General features: G+C 46.9%; 1 protein-coding gene across 5 annotated transcripts in view; it reads right to left on the bottom strand.

Annotated features, from left to right (window-relative positions):
* Positions 1 to 1610: 1610 nt before the first annotated feature.
* HTR4 (5-hydroxytryptamine receptor 4) overlaps positions 1611 to 23420 on the bottom strand; it is a 178608-nt gene continuing 156798 nt past the window's right edge. For all 5 annotated transcript variants that reach the window (XM_027607103.2, XM_027607106.2, XM_027607104.2 and 2 more), the window contains one exon: positions 1611 to 5432. In XM_027607103.2, the coding sequence (XP_027462904.1) occupies positions 5345 to 5432 (88 nt within the window). In that variant the 3' untranslated portion in view covers positions 1611 to 5344. The remainder of the gene's footprint in view (positions 5433 to 23420) is intronic.

Below are 23420 nucleotides of genomic sequence, written 5' to 3'. Positions count from 1 at the left end.
AAAGGACATTTACGGTGTACCACTGAAGAAGGCAAGTTGCAGATTATGATACACAGCATTATTTATATATAAGAACAAGACAAGACCATATATTTTTATATGTACATTTATACATATGGAGATACACAGAACACATTCTTGAGTTACACAAGCCAGGTAGAAGAGCAGATACTTCTTGGGAGGGGAGTGGGATTGAGCTGGATCAAAGGGTGTTTTGCTCTAGCTATAGTTAGAACTTTTTATCATGGGGACAGGCTGCATTAATACATTATCTGTGTAACCCATCATTTATGTCATCTAAAAATATTTAATTTGTATATTTAGAAACAAATTTAAAGAAAAGAAGGAGGAAAGCACTCTGTTAGAATGGAGTGACCTGCAGTGTTTTGGCCCTGATTCCTGTGTCCTTGAGCAAATCACCTTCCCTGACAATGGTGGCTTCCTTTTCTAGAATATGCTGTCAGTAATCCCCCCCTGCAGCCTTCTGTGAGAGGCCCAGGGACCTCGCTGGGAAAATAGAAACTATAAAGTGCCCCGCAGTGGTGAGCTCCTGGGACAGAGGAGCCTATCCAGATAGTGGTCCAGTTTCCAACCACAAAATGTGGCAAAGTCAAGTTGCCTTCCACGGGAGCCACTCCTCCTCATCTGCACAGCCCAGGGAGGGTCTGAGATACAAAAGAGGAGTGCTCGCTCTGGCTCACACAGCTCATTCTCAGGACGTGCTGCTGCTGGTTACTCAGTAGCCCGACTGGATACTGGCAAGAGTAGGAATGATCAGTGCGGGAGGGCCTTTCCTCCAGACCAATCATCTACTGAATTCCTCCCTTGTTTAGACACCCAAAGTGAGGCTCAGCGCGTGGAAGGGAGCCAAAGAAGACACTAAGCAAGTGCCGGGCTGGGCTGCACACTGGAATAAGCAGGTCCCGGATTCCTCTCCAGGCCCCAGGATGAGGCAACGGGAGCGCTTGCTGCGTGCACCCCTGCTTGCTCATACTCTCTCCCAGCACCGTGTGCTACATGGGAGAGTGGAGTAAACTCAGCCCGGTACGGAACCGTGTGCTCACGGTTAGCGCTGCGGGCTTGACAGTCACACTGCCTGTGGCCAGACTCCAAACGCACACTTCCCGCCCTGGGGCCTGGCGCCTCTCGGCTGAGGTCCGCTCTGCTGCAAAGCGGGAGAAATTTGGCTCCTTCTCTTGCAAGGATTTTATGAGGATTAAGATAATCTAGGTAAAGCACTTACCACAGTGCCTCGCAAAAAGGAGGTCATTAAATGTTAGCTTCTCTTATTATTGCTACATGATTACTACGATTATCATTATTAACAACTTAGCTATGTTCTGGGATGAGCTAAAAAAAAAGGAGAGGAAGGAAAGAGAGAAACAATCTGAATCAAATATAATAGCAATGAAAAATATCATCAGTTTCACTTGCCTTCTCTCTGTGGTTCCAAAAGGTATCGAAATCCACTAGTGATTAACCACATTCACTCAGAAAGTTTGGAAGATCCTCTCCAGTGACTTCTCTCGCAGCCCTTCCCAGCGTCAGAAGCCCCTTGTCGGGTGAGGCATGCCCACCCCCCCCCCCCCGCCAGCCCTCCAGCACTCAAATCAGTTCCCTTTTAAACACATAAGCACTGGGCTTAAGTTAGAACTTAAAAACCTTGTTTTCATTTCTTTATCTCTATGGCTGCTTTTTATTTTTGGCAAGTAATACTGATTTTCTATTCTGGGATTGATATAATGTTTCTAAAATGTTTAAGTGAAAACTTGAATTGACTTAAACGAAAATATTAAGTAAATCGCAGTATAGGCAGGGCACTTATTTGGGGAAAATCCTAACAGTGGCCCTTGGATGCATGTTGGAACACTCCCAACAATCCTACCGACTCAAGAGTTTCTCTATTTTGTGGCTGAGACAAGCAAGACAAGAGCTGGTTAAGGTCCAAAGCAGCATGCTGTCCCAAACCCAGGCCTTCAAATGCATCCCTGATTTGTTTAAATTTAAGCCAAACACGCGGCCTCAGTTTTCTAGACTGAATGAAAAAGAGATCGCAGGTCACGGCCAGAAAAGGTAAATGCATTAGTCTTTTCCACCCACAAGACCAGGAGTTTACAAGGAAGAACGTTGACCAGAGCAGAGCAGAGCAACAGAAAGACAAAAGCAACACTGATTTCTCCCCGGAGAGAAATGAAACACCAAAGAGAAAAACGGGCAGACCGCACAGCACCGAGAACACGTTACTTTGTTCTTACTTGAAGACAACATTGAAGGCAGTTTAATTATAGCCACTCCCAGCCCCTCCTTGGATCCCCTCCTTCATCCGCCCTACACCCCTCCTCCTCCCCCCACCCCGTTTCCCAGTTTGCTCCAGGACAGAGCAAGTGAGCAGCGTGAAGTGGAAATGGTGGCGAGATGAGAAGGTGAAATCTCAGGAAGAACGGGGTTGTCTACAAACACATACTTGGGGGTCAGTTGAAGAAGTTGGTTTTGATCTCTTTCGCTTTCCAGCTGCTGACCAGGAGCTGGACAGGGAGTTCGGGGCTTCTACCTGCACAGACCTGTGAGCTGGAGAGTCATGTTGAGAACAAGCACAGCTGGAGCCCCTCGATCCCAGGCGTGGGGTAGTCTGGCTGCAGCACCGACACCCCCGTGATCGTCCAGGCTGACCTGGCAGATGTGGCCAGAGGCGTACGCACCGCCCGCCCGGAAGCATCTCTTCTTGACACTTGGGGCTACCTGGAAGAGGGTGGCCTTCTCAGAGAAGACAGCAGAGTAAGTCTCCTCCTTCCTTAGACAAGCTCTGTCTACATCTCCTCCTTCTCCGTCTTCCATACACATGCTCTATTACCTGGACTCCCGGAAGCCAGACCGCTAAGTAATGCCAGGCTAGCAGCTGTCTAGACAGAGCGCCTCTGGTCCTGTCCTATAAACTTCCAGTGTGGCTGTTGGGTGCAGCACCCACATCATCCCAGCCCTGGTCCAAAGCGAGAGCGAAGTTTGCTTGTGAGGATTTCTCTGCAAAGGAGACCATCTTCTTGACAACGGCACGGGCTTCTAGTTCCTCAATCACTACTGTTTCCCTGGGCCAGGGTGCTTGTGACCTCTGCAGACACCAGTCAGGGGCTGGCCCACAGAAGCGTGTCCCGAGAGTCCAGAAGAGGATGGCCTAAGGATATGGCAAGATCTCATTTTCCCACGCGTGCTGTAATCTGTGGATCCCTCTTGAATCCAAGCTCCCACCGAATATGGTAGACCTACCACTGAGAAATCATAATTTTACACAAGCAGATAAGCTTGCTAAGCTCCTGGGAAAAGAAGCATTTCATAGGGAACAAATCTTACTGGATATATGCGCATGTGTATGCATCTATGTACTCAACAGTAGATACTGTCAACTTCGGGGACATTCAACAAAGCTTACCAGTTGCCTCAAAGCATTAAACCTCTTCCTCCTCACGATGATCTGGTTCTCATGATCTCTTAGTCTTTCCCTAAGAAGTTCTTTGTGCTTTGAGATCAGAGACCTCATTCAGACAGCACGGGAAGAACTCTGGAGCCCCGAATTCACTCAGCTTTGCCTTTTCCATGAAAAAGTGTAGAAAGAAAATGCAGCTGTGAGGAGCCTGTTAATCCTCTCTGGGAGGGTCCCATACGTGGGGTGACCAGCCAGCCTCCTATGCCTGGAACTGAGGGGTTTCCTGGGATGTGGGACTTGCAGTGCAAAAAACCAGGGTGTCTGATCATCCTTCCCACCATTTCTGGGGATGGAGAGAAGAGGGAGAACCAGGGGGTTCTGCTTCCATGGATAAAATCGGTGGTAAGGAGGCAATTGTGGCTTCTGGGATGACTTAGGAAGGAAAATGTGATGAACAGATCAAGCACAAAGGCAAGGAGAACTGGTGAGGCTAGAAACTTCAGGCACAAGGTTATCTTGTAAGCTCCACCCACCCCCCCACATTGCCTGTTCCCTGGGCTGGTTCCCTAAGGACCAGCATTCCATCTTCGCAATAAGATTTTTATCAGCAGTCAAAAGAAAGGCAACTGGAAGAAAATTTGCCCTCAAGAGTTTCAACCTGTGGGGATAATTCACCCCAAGACAAAATGATTTGCTGGTAGCTTTGACATCAGGGGAGCATCTCCTGAGGAGCTTGGAGGAAGTGAGATGCTAAAAAAGATGAAAACAGAAAACAGAAAAATGGAGCCCCAGCAGCCTCACAGGCAGGGGGCCAGTGAATTTTCCCAAGAAAGTAAGTTGGTCTGTGATTATGTCTTCGCCCCAGCGAGCAAAGTGCCGGGCCCGAGACCAAGCACTGCTTCAGCACAGGGGCCTGAAAGCCCCTAAAGTGTGTCTTATTGGAGCAACTTCATTTCCTCACCAAATCTGAGTTGCAAGACCATCCTTAATCAGCATTCTCCGTAAAGGTGCAGTTCCTTTTCCGATTGTCGTGGAAGGAAAATGAATCAAGATTCATTCCACGTGACCTCAGAGCCAGTATGCCAATGAGAAAAATGTCATCCTTAAACGCACACACACACACACACACACACACACACACACAAATTAGACCAATAGTAAAGATGCCTTTGGGTAATGGATCTAAAATCAAACCCTGAGCAGTTTCCAAATCTATCCCCAAGAAAAAAGAAAGGAGAAACGTTCATATCTATCAACCAGAAAATACTGATGTTTCACTCGTCAGCTCTTTAGTGCTTCTGGACAGACATCTTGGCATTGATATCAATCTGACTTCATTACAAGAGCCTTGATTAATTCACCCACTATAGCATGTCCAGAGGATGGCCACAATGGAGAGGAAATTGGAGCTGTTTAGCTTGGAGAGAAGACTTAAAAGGGTGGGTGGATGGCAGATCAGTGTCTCCCAATATCTAAGGGCTTTCAAAGGGAATAGGGAGCTAACTGCATGACCCCCGATGGAAGATGGAGCCAAAACAGGATTGTGTTCCAACAAAAGGAAAAACTTTCTTATAATTAAAGCTTCCCTACAATAGAAGGAACTGCATTAGGAGGTAGTGAGCTCCTATCCCTGGAGGTGTGCAAGCAGAGACTGACCAACTTCCAGAGATGCTATGGAAGATGCTACTCCTGCATTGGATGGGAGGCTGGATCTGAAGATGCCTGAAGTCCCTTCTCAGCTCTGAGATCCTCCATATTCTGGCCTTGGTCCTGTCCAACACTGTGTTCCATGTAGCTTCCCTGGGCCCCCGGCCCCACTGCCTCATGCCTCACTGGTGGTGATGAGGGTCAAGAGAGATGCCAGGGAGTCCTGTTCATGCAGACATGAATGGGAATGAATGGCTTAATCACGAGCCATGTTCTCAATCAGAAGCATGATTCCAAGGATTCTGGGTCATTGTGTATGGGCAGTGTCTCAAGTTCCTGGTGATGTCCACTGTGCAGAACTGTGTACCTAGAGAGGAAGGAAAGAAAGCATGAGAACTCTACAGATGTCCTTCAAATGCACCAAAGAGAGTGCTCCCACTACTGTTGACTTCCTTTCTGCTGTCTGCTTCTGAGAGCATGGTGAGGTGGGGCTGGGCATGGAGGTATATCAACCATTTGAAACCTTTGTGAAATCTTACTATGCAAACCAATTGAAAGCAGCAACTCTGGTTGAAAGCTAAAAGGGAGCCTAATAGTTCTACCCATCGAACTTCCTCTAAAGACCCTGAACCCAACCAAAACCCTGGGGTTCCAGAAAAGATTCGAACTATTGATCTAGCCAACCCACTGAAGGCCTTTCTTCCATAGTACTCCTGAAGGAACTTCATGCAAAATCTACATCAAGAACTGAATCCAAATTGCTCATTTTAAAAGTAGGGAACTGAAGGCCTGCAGGAAATGACCGGCCCAGAATACACAAAGAGTTAGTGGCAGAGTTTGGACTAGAACCTAGATTTCTTCTTTCCTCCCAACAAAGCCCAAAGCTCTTTTGTAATCATCAAAATGGACTTTATGTACTACCTCAAGCAGTACCTGAACACGCTAAGTTTCCTCTACCAGGGAGGGTTCTGGGTCCAGTAATATCAAAGTGCTGAGATTCGTAAAGTACTCAGAGTCTGAAAGACACAGTAACTGTATTTGTTTCTTTGATTCCTTTTGGTAACATTTGGGAGAGTAAATCGGTTAGATGAATCAAACAGCCTGTTGACTCTAAGCATCACAGTGAAATTTACTACTTGACAAGTGTTTATTATTTGTCTGCAGTATCACACAGTTGCACTCATATGTTAACTGCCTTTAAATCAATCTCAATTGCAAGTGGGTCTTATCATCAGTAACCCAGATTCCAGCATCTGGCAGTTATTCTTATGAAATTTCTACAGAGTTTTGGAGCGCTACCACTTCCCTAAGGCCAATGTCAAGCCCATTCAGTAGAACAAATAAACACATGCTAGTTATTTGGCATCATATGTTGACAATCAACTTGGTGGTTGTTTCTCATGAATTACATTAATGCTTTGCTTTGAATTATAATAAATTGTTGCTGACTTGTATTGATTGATTGGTATTTACCAGGTACTGTACTAAACCCTCTCCGGCGTTACCTTATTTCATCTTCACAATAGAAGATAGTATTATATTCATTTTGCAGTTGAGCAAAATGACACAGAGCTTCAGTGACTTGCCCAAGAGAATAAAGCTAATATGTGAAGATAAAGTCAATCAAACTCTATCTGATGCCAATACACATGTTCTCACACAACCCATGGACCAGGTATGAACTTAGAACAGTGGGTCTCAACAGGGACAATTGGGAGACATTTTTGGTTGTCATGGCAAGGGGTGCTAGTGGGCAGAGACCAAGGGTGCTGCTTAGACACTGTGCAATACACAGCACAGTGTCCTACAACAGAGAGTTACCTGGCCCCAAATGTCAACAGTGCCAAGATTGAGAAACCCTGATCTAGAATAAGAAGTCCTCTGAGCTGGCTGAAAGCAGAAGTTAGCTGAGGAAGAGAGACAAGGTGAAGTGCGTGAGTCTGACCTCTCCCAGAACTGCCCACTGCAGCTGGCTGCGCTTGAGGCTGGCGGAGGGCATGGGAGTTGGAAAACCACAAGCACCTGCTAGATGAGCGTTGAGAAGAATAGAGTGGAAATGGCTCTAGAAAGGAAGAGGGCACACTTATAATGAGGGTGACCAGGGAAGGTGCCCCGGGGAGGTATGTGACTAAAGACCCCGGGAAGTCAGTGTTCCAGCTACTGAGTCATTAATGCTCAGCCTCAAAGCCACTCTTCTACGCTTGGCTTTGTAAGGATGCTGCAAACAGAATCAGCTTTGTATGGGGCTCTGGTCGGTCTTCTCCAACAGGAGGCACTGCAGGAGGATGGCAGCCTGGAAGAAGGAAAAGGGCCTTGCTCTTCCGGCGGCCACTATCCCAGCTAGGCTTCTTCAGCCCGGCAGCTGAGTCCAGTTCGCCGTCTTTCCAACTCTTGCGTAAGCAGCTTCATGGCAGCCGCTCAGAGATGGCAGCGCTAGCTAGCGAGTGCGTCCTCCTCAGAGGTCTGCCTCTCTGGGCCATGGGGTCCCTCCTCTAAGTTTCTGTTTCGTTTGTTTGTTTGTTGCCTTGTCCCCTCAACCCTGGAGGTAGCAGTAGCTTCAGATATAGCTCACCTGACTGAGGAAGTAAGATGTGCTCCAGGCCTCATTTGCTATAATTACATACATTGTTTTCACTTGTATCATTTACTCGTCACAACTCTAAGTGGTATCTACTCTACATAAACCCATTTTATAGATGAGAAAACCGAGACTCAGAGAAGTTAAGTGATTGATATAAGGCCACCGTGTCCACGATGCTCACTCTCTTGACCTCAAAACTCTTAACACTCCTGACCCTTTTCCCCTGGTCAGGGCCAATAAGTTCCTTTCACGGGCCATCAAGGGCACCTTCTGCTACACCAAGTTCACATGAAGAGGGTGTCCTGCTTGAAAAGGCAAACTGATACATCGATCATGTTAGAAAATGTGCTTTCACGGAGTATAGGCACGCCTGTCCAGCAGCCTTTCCTCTCTCCCCAGCGTCAGCTTCTCATGTGCCAATGAGCGGATTGTTCAGGAATGACTAGAGAAGATGTGTGGAACTGGAGGCGATATTGCAAGTGGAGGTTCCCTTTTACCCAGAGCACAGCTGAAGGGCAGCAGCTTTTTGAGATATGGGGGGCAGACAGAAGGGTATGCTTTCTAGTTACAACCCCTGTGGAGGGGGGGTCCTCACCATGGTGTGGTGGGTGGGACGTACAAGATGGAGGAACCGCTCTGAGATTTCAGGGGCAGGACTGTCCCCAGTGTGTCCCCAATGGAGTCTGGCCCGCAGAGGTACTCCCTAGGCTTGGGTATGCATTCCCGAGTCTCCATGAGATATAGATCTTTAACTCAGGGTTTGCACTTTCATAGTATATGACAGGTATATAAGCAGATCTGGGGTCATCTGGATGGCTACCCTATGAACTCACACTGCCTTGTGAATTCAGATCACACATTTGCGTGAGGTCCACCCTGATGTCGCACTGACAGTGGCCAACTTTATGCTGTGTTTCTTGAAGTAGGATGCATGAACCTCCAGCAGTCTATAAGCATATTCGTGGGGATCTACACATCCTCAATTTGAGGAATAGTGGGGAAAAGAAGGCACACGATACTTGAGACAAACAGAACAGCATTCAAACCCCGACTCTACCATCTACTGGGTTGTGTGACCTGCTCAAGGAGATCAGTTCCACCTACTTCACAGCTTCTTTGTGATGATAAAATTACCATCTCTAAAGCGCTTAGCAAAGGGCTGGACACATAGTAGATACTGGTATCTTCACTGTTAAGGAAACCGAGGTTCAGAAAAATGTGACTTTCCCAGGGTATGTATGACACATGGGATGTTTAAGCATATAGACTCTCTTTTTTTTTTTTTTTAAGATTTTATTTGTTTATTTGACAGAGAGAGACACAGTGAGAGAGGGAACACAAGCAGGGGGAGTGGGAGAGGGAGAAGCAGGCCTGCTGCTGAGCAGGGAGCCCGATGCGGGGCTGGATCCCAGGACCCCAGGATCATGACACGAGCTGAAGGCAGACGCTTAACTACTGAGCCACCCAGGTGCCCCAAGAATACAGACTCTTAATGCCTGGGTAAAACCCCGGCTCTGACACTCACTAACTCTGTGAATTACTACAAATGTTCTGGGTTGTTGAGAGCATTAGATGAGATAGTGCACACAAAATGCTTATTAGAATAGTGATGGCCAAGTAGTAAGCACTCCATAAATGTTTATGAGTACTGTTGCTCCTTGACATTGGACGTAAAACTTGAAGCCAGTACTTGATTGCTGATTCGTTGCAGAAATCCATTCTTTAGTAATTGATCAGACATTTGTTCACTTAGCAATCGATCACAGAGCTGAAAGAAAACTTCATGATGGCTTTACAGATAAAGAAAGAGCCCCAGAGACAGCCTGTCATCTGTCAGAGTGGCAAAAGCCTCTCGGTTCTGTTTGGTGTAAGATCCTCCTTGTCGTTTCGCAGCTGTGCGGGTGGAAGGCGGACCCCGGATGTGTGGGCGTATACCTGGGCAGTTTCAAGCCCAGATGAAAAAACTCACCGCTGTTTCCCAAGCAACGGTGAGGCAGGAGGCAGCTCCCTTCAAGTGGGGTTTCTTCCCGCCTGTAGCATTAATTTACTCAAACATGAAGGGAGCCACATTAGGTTTGGTAATTACCTGAGTCTACAATTCATTCACTGAGCAATTAGCATTGCACTTAGAGCAGCTTGGATGCAATAATTAGTCGCATAATAATAGCCCCCTCTGCCTGCCCAGCCTGGCACTATAAGGAAATGATTAGACTTTATTCCACATCACCCCAGCCGTCCCCTGCATGGCGGTGCTCACATGGGGTGCCTGCAAGGTGTTTTAATTATTAAAATATAACGTGCATGGGTTTAAAGGGATTCAACCCTAAAGCAGAGTTTCCCGAAGCCGGAGCCCCATCACCTGGGAACAAAGACCTCACATTGGGTGTTTTCTTGATGGTGGGAGGAATGAGACTTTCAAGTCTTAGGCCTTTATTCGTTTGGCCACTTGTTTATTTAAAAACCTATTTTCAGTGCCTACCACAGTCTAGGCACTGCGCCATGCCCCGGACACATGAGGGTGGTGAGGACAATCTGCACAGTGTCTGTCCTCCTGGAACCGACAGCGTGGTGCAGGAGACCCACAGTCAGATGCAAAGTCACAGCCACAAGAGGTGTGGGACAGGAGGCATTTGGGCTTGCCGTGGGCACTTGTCACAGGGACAGAGGTGAGGCTGGGCGTCAGGGTCACGTAGCCCGGGAAGCAATGGAGATGAGAACTGAAGGGTAGGTAGGGGTTAAGCAGGCAAGGGGTGGGGGGAAGGCTGGCCAAAGGACGGCTGCCACGGGGCCAGGTAGGTGCTTCTCGAGTAGAACAGGCTGAGTGTGTCAGTCTAAGATGAGCACGGAGACTGGGTGAGGCTCAGCACACCCTGGATGGCTTCGCTCAGCCACAAGCCGCAGAAAGCTGTGAGCAGAGCAGGTGCACGAGGACTTTCTGTTTGGAAGAATGTTCTGGCTGTGGTGTATAGAATGGACTGGAATGAGGTTGGAGTGGGAACCCAGAGGTAAATTAGGAGGTATATTAGCTTCCTATTGCTTCTGTATAAATAGGCACAGATTCATTGACTTACAAGAGCACAAATTAATTACCTTACAGTTCTGGTGATCAGAAGTCCAATATGGGTCTCACTGGGCTAAAGTCAAAGGATGGGGTTGAGCTGCATTCTTTCTGGAGGCTCTAGAGAAGAACCCCATTCCTTGCCTCTTGTGAAGGCTGCCTGCATGCCTTGGTTTATTGCTACATTGCCCTGCCCTCTGCTTGCATCAGCACACCTCCTCCACTGAGGACCCTTCCGCCTCTCGATGTAAGGGTGCTTGCGAGTACAGTGCCCCCCACCCCACCTGCCCCGGACAATCCAGGATAATCTCCCCATCTCAAGATGCAAAGCTCAATCACATCTACAAAGTCCCTTTGGCCACATAAGGTAACAGATTCCCAGGATTGGGGGGTTAGGATGTGGTCCTCCTAAGACAGCCATTACGTTACACGCCACAGATGATTCTCAAGGTTTCCAGAGGTGGCTCAGAGACGTTGGATGGGACCAGTGGGGGTGTTGAGAAGAAGGCAGAGTCAGGCTGTATCTTGAAGGATCCGCTGATGCATCAGCCATGGGGGCAATGGGGGAGTTTGAGGCCCAGCATGAGCGAGGCAAAGGCAGGGAGGCAGGACAGAGCACAGAGCGGTATGCTTTGAGGAAGGGCGGATGTTCTAAGAATATATCCTACATGGTGAGGTGAGGGTGCTGGGAAATGAGGCTTAGAGGAGGGTGAGGTGGCATTATTGGGGGTCTTAAAGGCTGGGCTAAGGAGGTTGGGCTGAATCCTTAGGTGACGGAGACTGAGATGAACACTGGCTGCACTGTGGAAAGTGGGAGGGATGATCAGGGCACAGAGACCAACGTGGAGGCTCCTTCCTCCAAGAAAGATGAGGTCATGGGCAAAGGCTAGTAGCAGTGGAAGTAGAAAGAGAACCTTACAGCGAGTGATGGGAAGGACGCCATCATGGACTGCATGTGGGGACCCTCCGAGAAGGACGTCCCAGTGAGCCTGAGTCTAGATGGGGCAACGAAGTGGATGCCATTCACGAGAGGGCCCTGACCACCCTGAGCCTCTCTTCTCTGGCAGAGAGACCTCTAGTTCCTCAACATTCCTCACAGATCAGAGTTTCTACTCTCTTCAGCATCTTGGTTGTTCCACTCTGGACTAGCTTATCTTTGTCACTTGAAAACAGGTATTGCAGGTGGCTAAGGGACCTTGGCCTCAGGCCCTCCCCTTGGTTAGCAGTGGAGTCAGGATCAAAATCCACATTTGTGGTCCAGGTGTCCATTTTTACACAGGTATTTATAACTATTCCAAAACAGGGAGTGTTTCCTTTAAGTGGGTTCCCCTCAAACCTCCCACCCCATACCTTCAGGGGTCCACAATCTCCCAAATGTGCTTCTTCACCATAGGATGCAGCTGTGGCATCATCCCTTGTTCCCCCACAGTCTGAGGAATGATCCCCACCCCTGCAGCAGGCTCACCCTAGTCATAGTGGAGGCCAAAGCTAGAGCACTCTTCTTCCATCTCCAGAGAAGATGTGAGGTCAAAAGACACTATCAGGCTCTTACTGCTTGAATGGAGAATGGGTGGGGCTGTCTGAGGGAACCAGGTTTGGCCCATGTGTTAATAGAAGAAAGAAAGGTGGTCCAGAAAAAGAAAAGAATGAAGTTGATGTGTAGTGCAAAGCAGGCCAGAGATTATGGCCTCAGAGAGATGGGAAGAGGCCTACTAATCCCTGAAAGCACCCCATTCCTTATTTTAGCCCCAGTGAAAGCCAGGAAACTTCCTGCTCTGGAGATCCACGAGCTGTCTCCGTATCTCTCCAATCTCTGTTTTTCTTCAGGAAGCATGAACGGATTTACAGCCTGTGGTAGACACTATGAATTATGTCCTTTAAAGCATGTGCCCATACTTTCTTCTTTCTTTCTGACAGAGCATGTCTCTTAGTGGAGGCAAACATGCTCGATGTGTTGCAGCTAAGGGCTTGGCCTGTGATCTTCTCCTGGTAGATAGGACCTAATGGTCTGCTAGGGGAGTCTGCTGAAAAATGTTTTCCTCCTGAATAAAACACAAGTGCAAGAAGAGTCTGCCTTATCTTCTAGCATTTGGTTATGGCTATGGTTTTGTGAGGAGGATGCAGTGTTCGGAGCTGTTGCAGCTATTTCGTGACCATGAGAACACCATCCCAGGATGAAAACGAACAGGTTGAGAATGGCAGAGTGGAAAGATAAAGAGCATCTCTGTCTCCCCATGCTGCTGTTGACTCAATGGATTAACCAAACCTGAAACTACCCAACTCTGGACTTTCTATCTTGTATAAATGACCTCTTTGTTTAAGTTAATTTTAGTTAGGCATTCTAGTATGTCCTTGTAGGCCAAAGTGTTCTAAATGATGTAATGTCTGTGCTCTTTGTCTTCCATGTCTATAGTCACTTCCCAAATTCTGCCACATTCAAATCCTACCCATCCTTACAGACCCAGTTCAATGCCCACCAGGAGGCCTTCCAGAAGCCTTCTACACTCTCCATCAGCATTTGTTGTCTGTAGAAATACAAATTATCTGTTAATGTCAGGTGTCTGGACATATCTCTGGCCTCCTAACACTCCTGAGAGGCAAGGTCCATATCTTATAAGAGGTAACAATCTTTTAGCCCTCTGTACCAAACCCTATGCTAACTGCTTTGAAAATCTTACTGCATTTAGTGCTTACACTGACTCTATGATGTCAGTGCTGTTATTTTATATATCTCCATTTCACAGATGAGGAAACTGAGATTTGCCAGAGGCCATTCGGCCAGCAATGGGCAAAGCCAGAGGTCTTTAGATTTGCCAGAGGTCATTGGGCCAGCGATGGGCAAAGCCAGCATTCAAGTCCACACGTGTTAGAATCTGAAGCCCTTTTTGCTATTAGCACTTTCCAACCTTATTCCTTCTTAATCCTTGCTACAGAGCTCACGACACCTCACACAGAGTGCAGAATATCATGGAATCTATAGAAATGGAATGGAATGAATGGATTACAGAATGAGACAATCTTCCCCGACATTGCCTGGCATGTGTATTGATCACAAAGGATGTTAGCAACTCTTCTGTCCCTGATCCTCACTCGACTCTGTGTGTTGCACTCCTCAATCTCTGCATCTGTGATGTGTTTTCCATTCTTTTATGTTCCATTCCATAGCTCCTGGTGGGGGGCGGAGGGGGGGGAGGAGGTGGTCCTTTCCACATTTGGAAATGGCCCTGCTTGTGGGTAGTTCTGGTTCTCAATCTCTCCATGGGTAGGAGACTGCGAAAGACACCTTAGCACGAAAATCACATCATGGGCTGGGGCCGTTCCGATGGAAACACACTGGCAGAGGAGTTGGGAGTCTGAAGATGAAGAAAGGGATATTTTCCAGCTGGTAGAGGATTGAAGGTATTGTGGACTAAATGCGTCCCACCCCAAATATGTCCGTAACCCTGATGGGATGGTATTTGGAGGTGGGGCCTTTGGGAGATAATTAGGTTTAGATAAAGTCTTGAGAGTGGGGCCTCCATGATGGGATTAGTGCCCTTACAAGAAGAGGAAGAGAGACCAGAGCACTCTCTCTCCTTCTCCCTCTCTGGTTCTCTCTGCCAGGCGAGGACTCAGTAAGAAGGTATCTGTCTGCAAAACAGGAAGAGGATTCTCACTGGGAAACGAATCTGCTGGCTCCTTGATCTAGAACTTCCCAGCCCCCAAAACTGTGAGGAACAAACGTTGTTTAAGCCACCCAATCTATGACAGTTTGTTATGGCCGTCCAAGCGACTGATACCGGAGATCTCAAGGAGCCAAAGAAAGAACGTGTAGGGAGGGAGAAGGAAACAACAGGATATGTTGGAGAGATAGGACCTTTTGTCTTTAAGTGACTAATTCAGAAAAACCTGAGGCATCAAGAGAAAATGAACTACCAGAGGGGTGTGAGTTAGTAGGAGCTTCTGTGAATCTTTTACTAAAAACACGTCATTTGTCTAGAGTCAGGCATCCAGTGCCCTTAACTATCCAGAGACCTGACTGAGAGGTTTTTATGTGTTCTTTTTTAAGGCCTCTGAAGCATCAGAGTAGTTGTCACAAATATGTTGGCTTCTCTTAGTCTTCCTTGGTTTTTCACTCAGAGAATATTTACACCTAGTTTGTGTATAACTCTGGAGAGCTTGGTACTTCTTCTCCACACGGCAGAGCAGAGCTCACTAGAGGGGGACAGACTGGTTGCAGGACAAAAGACAGTGAATGTGTGCAAAGAGCAAAGAAACATAAGAAAGTCGACAGAAATTGACCCAGTGAAACCAACAGGGGCCATTGGTGCAGATGAAAACGTTTCACTCGTCTCTTTAGGGCATGACTATACCAGGGTGGCTTAACAAAGTCAAGTCGAAATCACAACTTTGAATAAGTGGCTCAAGATCTGTTTTGATACCGGGGAATCCAAATAAAGTCTGTAGTTCCGCTGCCAGTATTGGGAAAATGCTAATTTTTCCAGCTTTGATAAATGATCCATGGTTGGCTAAATTGTTAGCATTAGGGGAAGCTGTGCGAAAGGTATAAGGGAACGTTCTGCACTATCTCTGGACGATTCTTCTACAGATATAAATGTGTTTCCAAATAAAACATTAATAAACTATGACAAAAAACTCCCCTCATCCTGATTTAGTCACAATCACTTGTTTAAGAAAGATGAAGGGCGGGGTGCCTGCGTGGCACAGTCAGTTAGGTGGCCGACTCTCGATTTTGGTGCAGGTCATGACCTCGGGGTTGTGGGATCGAGCCCTACGTTGGGCTCACGCTCAGTGCGGAGCCTTGAGATTCTCCCTCCCTTTCCCTCTGGCCCTCACCCCGCTCGCCCTCGTGCTGTCTCTTTCTCTTTCAAATAAATAAATATTAAAAAATAAAAAGAAAGATGAAGGAGTTCACCACTTATAGCCAAGGAGAGACGGCATGAATGGGGACCTGGGACAACCCAGATGACAGAAGCTCTAGGACCATGATTTCACGGGTTGAATCCAGCTCTGGCAGGTGCTCATCCCCCAGAGGCCTTGGGAAGCCTATGCTCCCAGGACAGGGAAGAAGCCTCAAACAAAATCTAAAAATTAAAGAATGTAAAATGAAATAAACCTCCCAAACCATATGTATCCCTGGCCTTCGGATCAATAGCAATCAAGGTCCCGAAGGAGCTCTGGGCATGGCAGGCGTCTGCCAACAACTGTGATGTTTCCATGGCAGGTGATGTGTCCATCGGACAAGCTGGCCCAGTGAAGACAGAAGAACAGGCAGAGACCAAGGACATTGTGTAGGAAGAAGTGACGAGACAGACACAGACTCATAACACAGACAGTGACAGACTTACAGAGCACGTTCAGAGTCAGACAGGAACTGGTCTATTGCAGAAGAGCAGGAGGAAGCTGGAGACAGAGGGACAGCCAGAGGAGGGAGAGCCAAGCAGAAGTTGAGAAAGAAAAAAGAGAGAAAACACAGAAGTGAGTGGACAGGTGATCTTAGCCTAAAGGAGTATTCCAGGAGCCTCAAAGTGCCTGTAGGGGGGATAAAGCGGGGAGCATAATTATTGCCCAACATGGTTACGTCACACTGTTTGTCTAGAAGGCACTTCTCTAGCTGGCATCTCACGCGGGTCTCACAGCAGCCTGGGAGGGTCACTGTGCAGGTGGCCACCTGAATTTTCCAAGGAAGGACACAGGCATAGAGAGCTCAGTCTCCTGTCCACAGGTACCCAGCAGCGAAGACAGCTGAAAGCCACCTGTTCTGAGTTACCCTGCACAGTGATGTGGCTAAGGGATGCACAGAGAGCCACCCTCCTCCCTCCTCTTCCTCTTCCTCATCACTAGCTGCCACTTCCCGAGTACTTATGGGTGCCAGGTCCTATCCCGCATTGTTATGTGAATGAGGAATGATCCCATGTAACAGTCACCACCACTTGTGAGGCAGAGAGTACTGCTCCCATTTTCTGACGAGGAGCTGAGGCTTAGAAGCAATGACCAAGATAATCTGGTGAGCCGGAGGGAAAACATGACTCGACCCCCAGGCCCTCCGACTCAGAAGCACACACCTTTAAACTGCACTCCCCCCTCCCCCAGGCAGATTCTGGGCCAGGAAAGCAATGAGCCTTTTTTTTTTATTGAGCTCTGGGTCCCATTCCAAGAAGGAAGAGCCGTCCGTGGCTCCCTCCTGTTTGCCAGAGACACCTCCAAACCCTTGTACTAGAAAACCCCACCCGAATATCTATCCCCTTCAGGGCTCTAGGCTCTAAAAGGCTCTCTTAACTCTGCCCATGTCTTCCCTTAGCAAACATCAAATTCCACTTCAGATGAGACAAGAGGCCGAGCAGAAAGCCAGGATCCTGCAATTGGGATTTTTAAGGGCAATCTGATTAAAATAATTCACCATAACGTTAAAAAGCACAGAACATACCCTCTTCAGCTCTCCTCTCTCTTCTTTAGCTCATCTCCTATGATATGTCTCCGGTCAAAGAATCTTTGAAAATATCGTTGGGTATATACGGCCACTTCCTCTGTTCAGCTCTCTCTGACCATCTCAATATGACAATCCCTTTCTTTCTTGTAAACAAACACAGCACTTCCTGCTTCTATAATTTATTTGACAATATAAGCTGCCTTGTGACAGCCCTTGATGTAGCTTACTAAGTGCAACCTGTACGTGCATTGACCTGGTATGTTTCCAGATATATTACAAGCCTCTCGGGGCCACTTACTCATCTTACTGATCATTATTAGCTAGGCAATGCTGATTGAGAGTCAAACGTCCAGAGTCCAAATCTCAGCTCCACTACTCAGTAGCCCCTCAACCTTAGACCTCCTTATGCCTCAAGTTCCTCATCTGTAACACAGAGCACAGCGAGTGTTAACTGAAACGAAGCATGCTCATCACGTGCATGGTGCTCAGTAAATATGAGCTGGCACTACTCTAAGCAAACTTTAAGTTAATGACATGATTAAAGGGCATCTTGGACCTCCAACGTTTTCTTCCTTCAACTGGTTCTCTCTAGCCCTTCACTAGTGCCATGACATGCCCTCCGAATCCTGCACTAACAAAGCTCTCTAAGGGTTACTGTCGAAATACTCTAAATATTCTGTGAAATTCTTCAATTTCAATAATACACATGCTGGCATGAAAATTTGAGAAACTCGGAAACTTTCATTAGGCCATAAATAATCATTTGAAGACTTAAATGTCTGGGTATCTGTTTGCCTGACCTACTTCCCTGGAAGTCAGACTAGCTGAACCCAGCCGTTCAAATACTGGAAGCCATGGTGTGTTTTATGCAAGAGGAACCGAAACCACTCCTTCACTCTGGGTCTTCCACGCCCAATTCTGTGCTTCCAAGTATTGGTGTAGGGCTGGGATTACTCACAGGATCACAGAACTGTAAACTATTACAAATAAGTAATACTTGGGGGGGTGTATATGCGTGTGTGTGTGTGTGTGTGTGTGTGTGTGTGTGTGTGTAACCTCAATTATTTAATTAAAATTTTAACTACTCTTATGTATTTACTTTTTAAATGCAAGCCACATACTGCTTTTCTTCGCTATAACCCTTAATGAGTCCAATGAGTGAACTTTTGAGAGTGTAATGTGGGGGGAAGTTTATAGACATGTCTGAACATAGCAGATAGTGGCCAAAAAACAAACAAACAAAAAAAACCAAAACATTTTTCTTGTGAAAATCTTAGAATAGAATGTAATTCTTAACAAAAACAAACGTTTTTGCATTGCCCGATCCTTAAAAACGGGAGATGTGATTAATTTTACACACTGAAGTAATGTTAAGATGAAATTTAAAATATTAACAGGAAATAAAAATTTAGATTTTCAGAAATTTTATCATTTGTATTCAAAGACCTTATGGACTGTCCCCTGTCCATGTCACCCTTGCTGGATTAACAATACAGTCTTCCTGGGACCTCTTGCTGTTTGCATTCTCACTGGCTGGACTGATAGCATAAAACCACGTCCAATCGAGTCTGCTTTTATTTACAGAGATTGTTCCTTACATTTGTACTGCAGATCACGATCTTACAAAAGCCCTTGACATCCATTATTTTATTTTGTACTCACCACACACCCATGAGGTGGTGTGAAGATCTGAATGAAAACTACGTCAGTCATTGCCTTCTTCTGCCCAGACAGCAGGGGAGACTTTATTTTTTTTTTTAATTTTTTAAAAAGATTTATTTATTTGACAGAGAGAGATACAGCGAGAGAGGGACCACAAACAGGGGAAGCGGGAAAGGGAGAAGCAGGCTTCCCACGGAGCAGGGAGCCCCGATGTGGGGCTCGATCCCAGAACCCTGGGATCATGACCTGAGCCGAAGGCAGATGCTTTAATGACTGAGCCACCCATGCGCCCCAGCAGGGGAGACTTTAAACGATCACACTAGACCCCGCTCACTGGTCAGGTTCACCTTTCTTAAGTTCACGCGTGTTCAGTCCAGGCAGGGCCTCAGCCTGGAGCTTGCGACAGATCCAGGAAGCCGCACGAGGTGAGCTGCCTTGGCAGCCGTTCGGAGGGTGATGTGGCCGGCCAGGCACTGGTTGGTGGTCAGCCAGCGGCCTGGCAGCAGGTGTTAAGAAGCTCAAAGCGGAGCAGACAAGGCTCGGTGGCAGACAGGGAGAAGCAGCCTGGCCGGGAGCTGGGATCCGGGAATCATGGCTCGGAGGTGCACTCCTGTTACTCTTAGAGGAATGCTTACTTAAAAAGGTCTTATTCACAAATACTGAGTTAATATCCCGACATCATTGCCATAGGCTCTTACGAGAAGACTCCATCTGGCTCAACGCAGCGACCCACAGGGCTGCCTTCCCTGGGCAGGGAGGTCATCTCGTTCTCCTCCTCAGTCTGACGGTTCTATGTAAGTCTCCGGGACAACCGGTGGAGAACAAGTCTCACAGCTGTTTCTAGAGCAAAGGGGCTGCCACGAGCAGAGGCACGTCATTAGCTCTCTCCCTAGCAGGGCAACGCCCCTTCTACAAAGGCACTTCCAGTTCTTCTGCCCTCTGCGCCAGGGGCAATGCGGAAGCTCCCTAAGGGTCATTTGCACGACTTTTGCGGGGACAGTGTCAGGAAGCACGATGTCCACATCGTCCAACAACAGAGTCTATTTGCATCTACGGCCTTAAAGAGAACCTGAGCCAACACTGAATTACAGTTGATGTTGGCCCGAAACGACAGGGACTCTTTCCATGAGCGAACTTTGAAATGTTCCCTATTTTTATAGTCATGAACTCACTCTCAGTGAGTGAGATCATAGTGGTCTATAATCACTATGATCTTAACTATGATCTTAACAACCTGCTTTACACATCTTAACCACTATGATCTTAACAACCTGCTTTACACATCACTCCAAGGGCAAACTTTTGCTCAAATGTGTTTTGGCTTTTGGCCCAAACCAAATAAAATACAGTACTCAACTGACCACACCAGCTCTGTTGTCAGAAATGTCCTGGCTCCTCCCCTCATGCTTCCACAAGGCAGGTACCTCGGCTGGTCCCTAGTGGCAGACTGAAGTCTGGCACATTCTGAAGCCGGCTCTGTCCTGGATGGAACTATTGGGAGGGTGCAGGCTGCTGTTGATGAATTTCACTCTCTGCAGCATAAACAGTGAGGTCCTAAAGGGGGGCTGTGTTTGTTTGCTCAGGGCTTTTTCCATTAGGCTTGGTCATCAGCAGTTGGCTGGTTACATATGCAGTCCTAAGATCAAATGGCTGGAATCCAATTATCCCAGCTTCCTGTCTGCAGAGGCTTGCCAGGGAAGAACACAGTAATGTCTGCCTGTCTTGTCAGGCTCCCAGGACTCGAAGTATATCATTTGGAGAAAACTAACAAACAACAGATCCTCAGATGTTTTATGGGAGAGGCAGCATGGTGCGGAGAAAGGACAGGCTGGTCCAGAATGCAAAATCTACACTCGGCCCTATTCTCCCTCTTCCTGGCTCAGCGTCTATCCCCTCACTTCCCTGAGCTCCAGTTTCTCATTTATTAGCAGGGGATCCTAACACCAACCGCTGCGTTGATGGGAGCTTCTGGTAAGATGCTGTATGCAAAAGAGCTTTGAAAACCACAACAGTGATGGGGATAGTAACGAGGGTAGCGGACATTTACTGAGTGCCTTCCGTGAGAAGGGCACCATGCTAGGTGTTCAAGAGAGGCTGTCTCATTCGATACTCGCAAACACCTTTGGAAGAGTTGGTGATGACAGTCATAATGATTTTAATAGCAATGGCTAACACTTCTTCAGGGTTTACCCTAGACCAGCCTCCAGTCTCAGCTTGGTATGTAATCCCTGCAGCATGAGCAATAAGTGCTATTATCACTCCTTCCTGACATGTGAGCAAATTTAGAGACAGAGGTTGGCGAATCTGCTCAAGATCGTGCTGCTGGTAAGAGGCCACAAGGAATCAAACACAGGCATCCCGATTCTAGAAGAGGAGTCATAAACTTTTCCTATGCTAGGGCTAGATGTAAGGATTTTAGGTCATCTGACTGCCTCGGGCAGGGAGGTCCTATCATCCTCATATAGTCTCTGTTGCATACCCTTCTCCTTCTTCTTCTTTTTTTTTTTTTTGTTGTTGTTGTTGTTCTTTTTCAGTTTAGTTTTATGTTGTTGTTGATTTTTGCTTGTTTTTATACCCTTTGCAAATGTAAAAAGCTCCCTTAGCTCAAGGGTGATAAGAAATAGGCCGATGGCTAGATGTGGCCCACAGTAGTTTGCTGATGCTTGCTTTAGAAATAATTTTACTTTTACTAATAAAAATCCCTAAAGCTCAAGTGTTTAAGTTCCTGAAGTTCAGATTCGAATCCAGTTTTTCTGCTTCCGGAAACTGTCAACAGCTTTCATGGGTGCTATTAAAATGTAAGGTATTCTCACTGGGTGAGGGATACTGTACTCATCCCAGTGAATTTCCAAAGAGAACAGTCTTTTTCCTCTTGGAACAGACTTGGGAACAAGCTAGCAGTTTGAGATTTGGCAGACCCAGAGCCAAGTACAGTGCCCAGCACACAAATCTCCACCGAGTAAAAGAATTCTGACTTCGGAATGGATTCAATGACTCCCCAAGGTCTCAGCCATTTGCTCAGACTCTTCTGGACCTTGCCTTGGAGTCCGTAAATGAAGGCAATCACACACTCCTTTACCTAGCTCAGGGGGAATCTGTAGCCGTTTATGAGAGAATTGCCACAGAGCTATTTGGGGGAAAGAAAGATGTTACGAGAAGAAATATGATCTTTACGACAAATCACTCGACACAAAACAGTGGTACTGGAGGCTGCATTTATGGCTTTGAAATAAATATCTCACCAACCGGAGGCAAGACAGGAGAAAAGACTGTGATGTCATCAAGTCAATATTGTCATATCCACCAACACAGCCTCACATTAAGCAGGGATTTTCATCTTGACCTTGGGTTTCTACTTCAGAGAATAAATGAGCTTCTTGGAAACGTATCTGACAATCTGTCCAGATCTTTAGGGGAAAGGCCAGAGATTTTATCTGGCTCTCAAAGAGTTTTATCGTGCCCTAAATGTTAGAACTATAATACATTTTTGCAGTGTCGTTTACACGTGATGAGGAGAAGGGAAAGATGAAACTTTCTGACGCGTAGTGAGCGGTATTGGGTTTTGCAGATGCCCTTGTCAATAAGATGCTTCGTTAAGCTCTCAAGATACCCATGTAGGGTCCTCCCCCAAGCAACTCACCAGTTCTCCACTGGCACTGGTGGGTGGGTCTGCACATCCAGCCGAGGGTTAATCACCAGTCCAGGGTGGCTGCAGTGAGGGTCCCTCAGGGTAAAGCAGACCCACCACGCAGCAAGAAAGTCTCCTCTACTTTTTATTCCGCCTCAAGATAGGGCCCCCAGAGACCACCATAGCAAGCCCTGAGGTTTTTCTCCCCATTATTAGCGCCTAGCAGAATTTTATTGAACAGCAGGTGTTTTATAAAAGTCTATCTGAATGAAGTTCAGGGTAACAATGAAATTGATAGCAATTACTCCTTACATTCCTAGGATGATTAAATAAGGTTGTTTCCTTTTATATCTCTTGAGATACTATCTTAAGTACACTGTCTACATGCACTGGTCGGTCTTTGTCAATTAGAGGGTGTTTTTACTTGCTATTGTTTGTTGGTGGTGGTGGTTTTATGCTGAGATCCCTGGTTTGGGGAAATTTCTGTTTTGTGTGCAGGCCTGAGAGCATCCTTCCTCAGGGACTGTGGGTTTAGCTTCAGGGAATTAGGTGCTGTGGACCGAGACCAGGGTGGGCTGGATTAGGCTTCACAGACAGGGTCACCCATGAACTAGGACTTGGCTTTAGCTAGGGTGTGGTGGGAGAAAAACACAGTGGGCTGCAGCAGGGCAGGGAACGGCCGCATAAGGACCTGACCACTGGAGAAGGGAGTGGGACTTGGCCCATTGGTACTCGTTCTGTTCTGAGGTGGGACTCTGTTGTGGGCACGGACGACATATTGATGAGCAACTGGGAACCACTTTAAGTTTCTCAGGAGCGTTGTTGAATATGGAAAATTTTCAGCATATGGAAAATTGGGAGGGGATGTTACTTTCTTTTTTATTTTTGTTAGTTATTGTATGTATGTGTGTAATTTAAAAAACACATTAACCTAGACAGATGTAAAGGGAAAAGAATTAGAAAACAGTGTAGTTATCTGGTATGAGGGAACGGGGA

Source organism: Zalophus californianus, chromosome 5 (genome assembly GCF_009762305.2).
Source record: "Zalophus californianus isolate mZalCal1 chromosome 5, mZalCal1.pri.v2, whole genome shotgun sequence".
Taxonomy (NCBI): domain Eukaryota; kingdom Metazoa; phylum Chordata; class Mammalia; order Carnivora; family Otariidae; genus Zalophus; species Zalophus californianus.
Note: the sequence above shows the minus strand (reverse complement) of the source record. Positions and strands in the feature narration are given on the sequence as shown.